This window comes from Ascaphus truei, chromosome 11 (assembly GCF_040206685.1).
Source record: "Ascaphus truei isolate aAscTru1 chromosome 11, aAscTru1.hap1, whole genome shotgun sequence".
Lineage (NCBI taxonomy): Eukaryota > Metazoa > Chordata > Amphibia > Anura > Ascaphidae > Ascaphus > Ascaphus truei.
In genome coordinates, this window is record NC_134493.1 from 58,168,947 (window position 1) to 58,181,310 (window position 12,364).

Consider the following 12,364-nt stretch of genomic DNA (forward strand, 5'->3'; position numbering starts at 1 on the left):
GTGGGGGCAAAACCGGGATCTAAATTCCTCTTATGCTCCGGAGTTAGAAGATCAGCGATCCTGCTGCTCCGGGTTGAGTCGGTCGATTTCCCGGTCTTACCGTCGGCGGACGGGATCCTCTTCGGAGTCATCGCGGGAGTAGGCGACTCGTGAACCAACTTGGAGGGCGGTGTTCTGTGTCAGCTCATCCTAGAAATTGGCGGCTTACTTCTTGGTGCTGTTCCGGTCTGGTAAGATGATTTTAACGGTGAGCAGAGGCGCCCCCCCTCCTCGAAGTCTCCTCAGAGCCATCCTGAGAACAGGCGCCTCGTGACTTCACATTGGAAGTGGAGGTTGGCGCCGGATTACCATGGGGGTCCGCAGCCCGCGTTCCAGTGCGGCCCCGGACCAACAAGGTAAGTGGGGGCACTCTTCCCCCTCCGGGTCTGTCCGGGGGGATTTATCTGAGTGCCGCGGCGGTTGTCATTTTTCTCTAGGATGTTGGGCCGCAATTCTCTCCGATGTTCGGGGGGGGTCTCCTGATGTATTTTCAGCGGTAGGATTGGTCGTTATCCACGTTTGAGGTGGAGTTAGACCTAATGCTTTTGCGAAGGGGGCCATGTCCACGGGGTATTTCATGGACAGGAACTTTCCATTCCTGTTAACTGTGAGTCTGAAAGGGAATCCCCATCTGTATTGGATTCCTTTCTCGCGGAGTAGATTGGTTAAAGGTTTTAATTCACGTCTGCGGTCTCTCGTTGCCTTTGACAAGTCGTTATAGACTTGGAGAGTTTCATTTTGAAAGGTTATTTCCCCCAGGTCCCGGCAGGCCGCAATTATTTTTTCTTTTGATGTGTATTTATGCATCTTTATTATAATGTCCCTACGCCGCCTCGGGTCGTCTGATTTAGGTCCTAGGGCACGATGAGCCCTATCCATTTCGAGCTCTTTCTCCTCCAGCTCCCCGCATACTAGGTTAAAGAGCTCCATGAGGTATGGTCGGAGTTGGTTCTGTGCGACCGACTCCGGTACGTTCCGGACGCGGATGTTTTGGCGCCGGTCACGATTTTCTTGCTCCTCCATACCTTCTTTAAGGAGGGTGATCTCTTCTCCTAGACGGCCTATCTCTTCCTCCGCTTCACTCTGTCTTTGTTGAGACTCGGTGAGTTTTTTCTCCAGGGTAGTTGTTTTCTCTGTCAGCCCTGAGATTTCCTTCCTTATGTCGCTCACTGCGGTTCTGAGCTCAGTTTGAAAGGAGGATTGGAGCGTCGTTGCCATAGCCCCCAGGAGTTCTTCCAAGTATGGGTTGATCAGGGCTTGCTGGGGTGCGATCTTTTGGCTGGGTTTTTTTCCCTGAAAGCGCCGTGGCGCCATGCGGTCCGCCGCCATCTTGAGGCTCCATCGTGCTGTCCCTGGCCCGTTGCGACGGAGAAAAGTATTTGGCAACTCCCTGATTGCTCGCTTTTTTGGCTTTTGACATCGCCTAGTTCTTTAGCTATCCGGGGGTGTAAGTGTTACCCGGCAATTTTGGGGAAAAATGTGGGTTTTTGCGTCTTTTAATGCGCGGGTCTATGGAGCTCCTCTTCTACCCGTCCATACCGGGTGACGTCACCGGAAGTCCCCCCATTAGGTTTTATTTTAAATCATGCATGTCCCCTTTAATTATGGGGGGTGGGCTGTGTACATTTGTTAAAGCCCTCTCCTCTGTAGGCTCTTTGTGCACTTCTGCAAAAGTGCTCTTTCCCCAGGGGATGTCACTTCTGGGTCTTCCCAATCTCCTGGAGTCCCTGGTCTGTGGTTTTTGGGGAGTGGGGAGTGGGGGGGGGGGGGGTGGAGGGGGCCGGGGTAGTCCGCACACTCTGTTGGTGCTTCTGCAGAGTGCCGGGTCAAAATGGCCGCCCCCGCTCCTCTCAACTCTCTGCTGCAGCCCCACCAACCTCCAGACGCACACTTGCAGCCGCGCGGGGACTAACGGCAGACAGCCTCTCGTCCCGCTTCTTACCCGGCCACCCACGCACTGTGGGGTCAAGGAGGAGCGCCGCTCTCAGCCGCGTCCGGGCCGTCCCCTGGGGAAAATGGCTGTCGCACCGCGTCTCCCGGCCCCTACGTGCTCTCCGCCGGCTGGTTGGTGTTTTTTTTTTTAAATTTTATTATTTATTTAGTAGCTCCGCCGCCCGCGCCTTCCGCTGGTATATTTGGGGGTAATTCCCTGTGGGTTTGCAGGGGAAAGGCTGCTTTACGGGGCTTTGGGGCCCGGAGCTCTTGAGCTGCACCGTAACCATGTGATTTTAAAGACACACTATGTCCTGTATCACTATGTAACCATGTGATTGGAAGGACACACTATGTCTCTGTGTCACTATGTAACCATGTGATTGGAAGGACACACTATGCCTCTGTGTCACTATGTAACCATGTGATTGGAAGGACACACTATGTCTCTGTGTCACTATGTAACCATGTGATTGGAAGGACACACTATGTCTCTGTGTCACTATGTAACCATGTGATTGGAAGGACACACTATGTCTCTGTGTCACTATGTAACCATGTGATTGGAAGGAGGCACAATGTCTCTGTGTCACCATGTAACCATGTGATTGGAAGGTCACACTATGTCTCTGTGTCACCATGTAACCATGTGATTGGAAGGACACACTATGTCCTGTGTCACCATGTAACCATGTGATTGGAAGGTCACACTAGGTCTCTGTGTCACCATGTAACCATGTGATTGGAAGGTCACACTATGTCTCTGTGTCACCATGTGATTGGAAGGACACACTATGCCTCTGTGTCACTATGTAACCATGTGATTGGAAGGTCACACTATGTCCCTGTGTCACTATGTAACCATGTGATTGGAAGGACACACTATGTCTCTGTGTCACTATGTAACCATGTGATTGGAAGGACACACTATGTCTCTGTGTCACCATGTAACCATGTGATTGGAAGGTCACACTATGTCTCTGTGTCACCATGTAACCATGTGATTGGAAGGACACACTATGTCTCTGTGTCACTATGTAACTATGTGATTGGAAGGACACACTATGTCCTGTGTCACTATGTAACCATGTGATTGGAAGGACACACTATGTCTCTGTGTCACTATGTAACTATGTGATTGGAAGGACACACTATGTCTCTGTGTCACCATGTAACCATGTGATTGGAAGGTCACACTATGTCTCTGTGTCACCATGTAACCATGTGATTGGAAGGACACACTATGTCTCTGTGTCACCATGTGATTGGAAGGACACACTATGCCTCTGTGTCACTATGTAACCATGTGATTGGAAGGACACACTATGTCTCTGTGTCACTATGAAACCATGTGATTGGAAGGACACACTATGTCTCTGTGTCACCATGTAACCATGTGATTGGAAGGTCACACTATGTCTCTGTGTCACTATGTAACCATGTGATTGGAAGGACACATGATGTCCTGTGTCACTATGTAACCATGTGATTGGAAGGACACACTATGTCTCTGTGTCACTATGTAACCATGTGATTGGAAAGACACACTATGTCTCTGTGTCACTATGTAACCATGTGAATGGAAGGACACACTGTGTCTCTGTGTCACCATGTAACCATGTGATTGGAAGGTCACACTATGTCTCTGTGTCACTATGTAACCATGTGATTGGAAGGACACACTATGTCTCTGTGTCACTATGTAACCATGTGATTGGAAGGTCACACTATGTCTCTGTGTCACTATGTAACCATGTGATTGGAAGGACACACTATGTCTCTGTCACTATGTAACCATGTGATTGGAAGGACACACTATGTCTCTGTGTCACCATGTAATTGGAAGGACACACTATGTCTCTGTGTCACTATGTAACCATGTGATTGGAAGGACACACTATGTCTCTGTGTCACCATGTAACCATGTGATTGGAAGGACACACTATGTCCTGTGTCACTATGTAACCATGTGATTCGAAGGACACACTATGTCACTATGTAACTATGTGATTGGAAGGACACACTATGCCTCTGTGTCACCATGTAACCATGTGATTGGAAGGACACACTATGTCCTGTGTCACTAGGTAACCATGTGATTGTAAGGACACACTATGTCCTGTGTCACTATGTAACCATGTGATTGGAAGGACACACTATGTCTCTGTGTCACTATGTAACCATGTGATTGGAAGGACACACTATGTCTCTGTGTCACCATGTAACCATGTGATTGGAAGGTCACACTATGTCTCTGTGTCACCATGTAACCATGTGATTGGAAGGACACACTATGTCTCTGTGTCACTATGTAACTATGTGATTGGAAGGACACACTATGTCCTGTGTCACTATGTAACCATGTGATTGGAAGGACACACTATGTCTCTGTGTCACTATGTAACTATGTGATTGGAAGGACACACTATGTCTCTGTGTCACCATGTAACCATGTGATTGGAAGGTCACACTATGTCTCTGTGTCACCATGTAACCATGTGATTGGAAGGACACACTATGTCTCTGTGTCACCATGTGATTGGAAGGACACACTATGCCTCTGTGTCACTATGTAACCATGTGATTGGAAGGACACACTATGTCTCTGTGTCACTATGTAACCATGTAATTGGAAGGACACACTATGTCTCTGTGTCACCGTGTGATTGGAAGGACACACTATGTCTCTGTGTCACCATGTAACCATGTGATTGGAAGGTCACACTATGTCTCTGTGTCACCATGTAACCATGTGATTGGAAGGACACACTATGTCTCTGTGTCACCATGTGATTGGAAGGACACACTATGCCTCTTTGTCACTATGTAACCATGTGATTGGAAGGACACACTATGCCTCTGTGTCACTATGTAACCATGTGATTGGAAGGACACACTATGTCCCTGTGTCACTATGTAACCATGTGATTGGAAGGACACACTATGTCTCTGTGTCACTATGTAACCATGTGATTGGAAGGACACACTATGTCTCTGTGTCACCATGTAACCATGTGATTGGAAGGTCACACTATGTCTCTGTGTCACTATGTAACCATGTGATTGGAAGGACACATGATGTCCTGTGTCACTATGTAACCATGTGATTGGAAGGACACACTATGTCTCTGTGTCACTATGTAACCATGTGATTGGAAAGACACACTATGTCTCTGTGTCACTATGTAACCATGTGAATGGAAGGACACACTGTGTCTCTGTGTCACCATGTAACCATGTGATTGGAAGGTCACACTATGTCTCTGTGTCACTATGTAACCATGTGATTGGAAGGACACACTATGTCTCTGTGTCACTATGTAACCATGTGATTGGAAGGTCACACTATGTCTCTGTGTCACTATGTAACCATGTGATTGGAAGGACACACTATGTCTCTGTGTCACTATGTAACCATGTGATTGGAAGGACACACTATGTCTCTGTGTCACCATGTAATTGGAAGGACACACTATGTCTCTGTGTCACCATGTAACCATGTGATTGGAAGGACACACTATGTCCTGTGTCACCATGTAACCATGTGATTGGAAGGACACACTATGTCCTGTGTCACTAGGTAACCATGTGATTGTAAGGACACACTATGTCCTGTGTCACTATGTAACCATGTGATTGGAAGGACACACTATGCCTCTGTGTCACTATGTAACCATGTGATTGTAAGGACACACTATGTCCCTGTGTCACTATGTAACCATGTGATTGGAAGGTCACACTATGTCCCTGTGTCACTATGTAACCATGTGATTGGAAGGACACACTATGTCTCTGTGTCACCATGTAACCATGTGATTGGAAGGGCACACTATGTCCCTGTGTCACTATGTAACCATGTGATTGGAAGGACACACTATGTCTCGGTGTCACCATGTGATTGGAAGGACACACTATGTCTCTGTGTCACTATGTGATTGGAAGGACACACTATGTCTCTGTGTCACTATGTAACCATGTGATTGGAAGGTCACACTATGTCTCTGTGTCACCATGTAACCATGTGATTGGAAGGTCACACTATGTCTCTGTGTCACCATGTAACCATGTGATTGGAAGGTCACACTATGTCTCTGTGTCACCATGTAACCATGTGATTGGAAGGTCACACTATGTCTCTGTGTCACCATGTAACCATGTGATTGGAAGGACACACTATGTCTCTGTGTCACCATGTGATTGGAAGGACACACTATGTCTCTGTGTCACCATGTAACCATGTGATTGGAAGGGCACACTATGTCTCTGTGTCACTATGTAACCATGTGATTGGAAGGACACACTATGTCTCGGTGTCACCATGTGATTGGAAGGACACACTGTGTCTCTGTGTCACTATGTGATTGGAAGGACACACTATGTCTCTGTGTCACTATGTAACCATGTGATTGGAAGGTCACACTATGTCTCTGTGTCACCATGTAACCATGTGATTGGAAGGACACACTATGTCTCTGTGTCCCTATGTAACCATGTGATTGGAAGGTCACACTATGTCTCTGTGTCACTATGTAACCATGTGATTGGAAGGTCACACTATGTCTCTGTGTCACTATGTAACCATGTGATTGGAAGAACATTGGGTATTCTGCTGGAGGCAGTGTGTCAGAGCACAGCCATGAATAATCAGGAAAGCAGCTTGTGGTTTAAAAAGTTTTTCTTTATTCGGACATCATGGTGCAGTCAGGGAAATGGAGGGAGCTCTTACGCGTTTCACGCCTCGTTGGCGCTTCGTCAGAGAGTGAAAAAGTAATGCTGGGACCCCCTTGATATAGTGCCTCTCATTGCGTTTCAAATTGCTCACATCCGCGGCTCAATTGGCCGGAAGTGACGACACCGGAAGTCAGGAACCGGATGTGACGCGACGGGCTCCATGCATGGATGGTTTATTTACAAGCTAAGCTTGTAGTCATGGAGATCGCAGCGTCATCACTCCGTAGTCATTTAGAGCACTATTGATGAACTTTGTTCTTCTACTGTTGATTGGAAGAACACACTACGTCTCTGTGTCACTATGTAACTATGTGATTGGAAGGACACACTATGTCTCTGTGTCACTATGTAACTATGTGATTGGAAGGACACACTATGTCTCTGTGTCACTATGTAACCATGTGATTGGAAGGTCACACTATGTCCCTGTGTCACTATGTAACCATGTGATTGGAAGGACACACTATGTCTCTGTGTCACTATGTAACCATGTGATTGGAAGGACACACTATGTCTCTGTGTCACTATGTAACCATGTGATTGGAAGGACACACTATGTCTCTGTGTCACTATGTAACCATGTGATTGGAAGGACACACTATGTCTCTGTGTCACCATGTGATTGGAAGGACACACTATGCCTCTGTGTCACTATGTAACCATGTGATTGGAAGGACACACTATGTCTCTGTGTCACTATGTAACCATGTGATTGGAAGGGCACACTATGTCCTGTGTCACTATGTAACCATGTGATTGGAAGGACACACTATGTCTCTGTGTCACTATGTAACCATGTGATTGGAAGGGTACACTATGTCCTGTGTCACTATGTAACCATGTGATTGGAAGGGCACACTATGTCCTGTGTCACTATGTAACCATGTGATTGGAAGGACACACTATGTCTCTGTGTCACCATGTGATTGGAGGGACACACTATGTCCTGTGTCACTATGTAACCATGTGATTGGAAGGACACACTATGTCTCTGTGTCACCATGTGATTGGAAGGACACACTATGTCTCTGTGTCACTATGTGATTGGAAGGACACAATATGTCTCTGTGTCACTATGTGATTGGAAGGACACACTATGTCTCTGTGTCACTATGTAACTATGTGATTGGAAGGACACACTATGTCTCTGTGTCACCATGTGATTGGAAGAACACACTATGTCTCTGTGTCACTATGTGATTGGAAGGACACACTATGTCTCTGTGTCACTATGTAACTATGTGATTGGAAGGACACACTATGTCTCTGTGTCACTATGTAACCATGTGATTGGAAGGGCACACTATGTCCTGTGTCACTATGTAACTATGTGATTGGAAGGACACACTATGTCTCTGTGTCACCATGTGATTGGAGGGACACACTATGTCCTGTGTCACTATGTAACCATGTGATTGGAAGGACACACTATGTCTCTGTGTCACTATGTAACCATGTGATTGGAAGGACACACTATGTCTCTGTGTCACTATGTAACTATGTGATTGGAAGGACACACTATGTCTCTGTGTCACTATGTAACCATGTGATTGGAAGGGCACACTATGTCTCTGTGTCACCATGTAACCATGTGATTGGAAGGACACACTATGTCTCTGTGTCACCATGTGATTGGAAGGACACACTATGTCTCTGTGTCACCATGTAACCATGTGGTTGGAAGGACACACTATGTCCTGTGTCACTATGTAACCATGTGATTGGAAGGACACACTATGTCTCTGTGTCACCATGTAACCATGTGATTGGAAGGACACACTATGTCTCTGTGTCACTATGTAACCATGTGATTGGAAGGACACACTATGTCTCTGTGTCACCATGTAACCATGTGATTGGAAGGGCACACTATGTCCTGTGTCACCATGTAACCATGTGATTGGAAGGACACACTATGTCTCTGTGTCACTATGTAACCATGTGATTGGAAGGTCACACTATGTCCCTGTGTCACTATGTAACCATGTGATTGGAAGGAGACACTATGTTTCTGTGTCACTATGTAACCATGTGATTGGAAGGTCACACTATGTCCCTGTGTCACTATGTAACCATGTGATTGGAAGGAGACACTATGTTTCTGTGTCACTATGTAACCATGTGATTGGAAGGTCACACTATGTCCCTGTGTCACTATGTAACCATGTGATTGGAAGGAGACACTATGCCTCTGTGTCACTATGTAACCATGTGATTGGAAGGAGACACTATGCCTCTGTGTCACTATGTAACCATGTGATTGGAAGGAGACACTATGTCACTATGTAACCATGTGATAGGAAGGAGAAGCACAATATAACAATTATATCATTTCAGGAGACAAACACAACAGATATTGTCCTTACCCCGTACAGCTGAGAGATATTCCAGCTCTTCGTCATACAGAGAATCGGTCACGTCGGTGAGGTTCACCCTTCCTCTCTTCTTGGAGTGATACAAAATGGCGACTGTGCATTGGGAGACCTCTTCTCGGAACCTCTGCCAATTGGTGTTGGAGACGTAGAAGGGACGGACAACAATACCCGAGGATTCAGAGCGCAGCCAGAAGATTAACCACTTATATTCCTCCTCTCCGGCCCTGGAGAATATTCCAATAGTCGGATTCATCTTTTCAGCCCAATGAATGGTCCCTGATGGGAGATGGAAACGGCCTCATCACTCATGGAATAATAATAATAATAATAATAATGTTCTTTATTATCTTCTTACTGAAAGTCAGGATAAACTATATCAATAAAGCCAAACCCGCAGAGCTTACACTCAGTGCTGGGAGGACACAGTACCTGTAAAACATCCTGAAATCACCGGGTTTTTACTGGAAATATTCTAGTTACATACTCTCCATTTCTAATTAAGGACATTTCCATTTATTATACTATAATGATAAAAATATCCTAAGTGCTTCGTACAGCGCAATACGCTGTAATTGTGACGCACTTTGCGTTCTACTGGGAGAAAAGCACTATATGAAAAAAAGTTTTTGAAGTGAAACTTCTTTGCTGGCACCTACAGACATTTCGCTTGCACAAATCGCCTTCATGGTGACGTCAGCGTGCCACGAAAGTGACGTCTCACAGGTAACCTGTGTGCTCTGACCTGTGAAGCAGTGTGGACTCTCTGCCGTGACATCAGCTGTTTCTTTCGCGTCTTCCCGCCCACGCGGCCTGCGCTGCTGCTGACTATAACGGAGCCAGATGATCCTTCCCCTACCGGCGGATGATTGGAGGAACTGGTCCGTGACGTCAGACGCCGCCCGAGTGCGGAAGCAGAGGACGTGGGAAACTGATTAGAGTCTTACAGAGCTGCGTCTGAACCCAGTGGTTAAACTGCCCTCATTTGTTCTGGAGCATGGGAGTGTATTGGAGCTCCTTGCTCTAGTATTTTTTATCAATTAAAACTGTTGCACTATATTTTTCTTCTTCTTTCCCACATGTGCTGTTTACATCGTTATCTGATTCCACATGATTTTTTCCACCCTGGAGAGGAAGTTTCGCGCTTTGTGTCCTCCCCCAGATGTTACTTTGAGAGATTGAGAAATCTCTCACACCAGCTGCATCTCCTCTTGGGGATATCAATTTGTTTACATTGTTTATTTATTTTTATTATATGATTAAGGTTTGCGCTCATTTTCCTTACACAGACGCACACAGAGAGATGCACAGACAGAGACGCACACAGACAGACAGAGACACACAGAAAGACAGACGCAAACACAGAGACACACAGACAGACAGAGACGCACACAGACAGACAGAGACACACAGACAGAGACACACAGACAGACAGACGCATAGACAGACAGACGCACACAGAGAGATGCACAGACAGAGACGCACACAGACAGACAGAGACGCACACAGACAGACACACACACAGACGCACACACAGAGACACAGAGATGCACAGACAGACGCACACAGACAGACAGAGACACACACAGACAGACAGAGACACACACAGACGCACAGACACAGAGAGATGCACAGACAGAGATGCACACAGACAGACAGAGACGCACACAGACAGACACACACACAGACGCACACACAGAGACACAGAGATGCACAGACAGACGCACACAGACAGACAGAGACACACACAGACAGACAGAGACACACACAGACGCACAGACACAGAGAGATGCACAGACAGAGATGCACACAGACAGACTGAGACACACAGAAAGACAGACGCAAACACAGAGACACACAGACAGACAGAGACGCACACAGACAGACAGAGACACACAGACAGAGACACACAGACAGACAGACGCATAGACAGACAGACGCACACAGAGAGATGCACAGACAGAGACGCACACAGACAGACAGAGACACACAGAAAGACAGACGCAAACACAGAGACACACAGACAGACAGAGACGCACACAGACAGACAGAGACACACAGACAGAGACACACAGACAGACAGACGCATAGACAGACAGACGCACACAGAGAGATGCACAGACAGAGACGCACACAGACAGACAGAGACGCACACAGACAGAGACACACACAGACGCACAGACACAGAGATGCACAGACAGATGCACACAGACAGACAGACAGAGACACACACAGACAGACAGAGACACACACAGACAGAGACGCACACAGACACACTGAGACACACAGACAGAGACACACAGACACAGACAGACGCACACAGAGAGATGCACAGACACAGACAGACGCACACAGAGATGCACAGACAGACAGAGATGCACACAGACAGACAGAGACACACACAGACGCACAGACACAGTGAGATGCACAGACAGAGACGCACACAGACAGACTGAGACACACAGACCGACAGACGCAAACACAGAGACACACAGACAGACAGAGACGCACACAGACACACAGAGACACACAGACAGACAGACGCAAACACAGAGACACACAGACAGACAGAGACGCACACAGACACACAGAGACACACAGACAGAGACACACAGACAGACGCATAGACAGACAGACGCACACAGAGATGCACAGACAGAGACGCACACAGACAGACAGAGACGCACACAGACAGAGACACACACAGACACACAGAGACACACAGACAGAGACACACAGACAGACGCATAGACAGACAGACGCACACAGAGATGCACAGACAGACGCACACAGACAGACAGAGACACACACAGACAGACAGAGACACACACAGACAGAGACGCACACAGACACACTGAGACACACAGATAGACAGAGACACACAGACCGACAGACGCAAACACAGAGACACACAGACAGACAGAGACGCACACAGACACACAGAGACACACAGACAGAGACACACAGACAGACAGACGCACAGACACAGACAGACGCACACAGAGAGATGCACAGACACAGACAGACGCACACAGAGATGCACAGACAGACAGAGATGCACACAGACAGACAGAGACACACACAGACGCACAGACACAGAGAGATGCACAGACAGAGATGCACACCGACAGACAGAGACACACAGACAGAGACAGACAGAGACGCACACAGACAGACAGACGCACAGACACAGACAGACGCACACAGAGATGCACAGACAGACAGAGATGGACACAGACTGACAGAGACACACAGATAGACAGAGACGCGCACAGACAGACGCACAGACA

The 12,364-nt window shown here is 47.1% G+C and overlaps 1 protein-coding gene across 1 annotated transcript in view; it reads right to left on the minus strand.

Moving 5' to 3' along the window:
• LOC142463608 (uncharacterized) overlaps positions 1 to 12,364 on the minus strand; it is a 52,387-nt gene that overhangs the window by 27,523 nt on the left and 12,500 nt on the right. Inside the window, exons 3-4 of the mRNA XM_075566559.1 lie at positions 9,820 to 9,952; positions 9,069 to 9,353 (exon numbers count right to left, since the gene is read on the minus strand). Coding sequence (XP_075422674.1) covers positions 9,069 to 9,330 — 262 coding nt within the window. The 5' untranslated portion in view covers positions 9,331 to 9,353; positions 9,820 to 9,952. The remainder of the gene's footprint in view (positions 1 to 9,068; positions 9,354 to 9,819; positions 9,953 to 12,364) is intronic.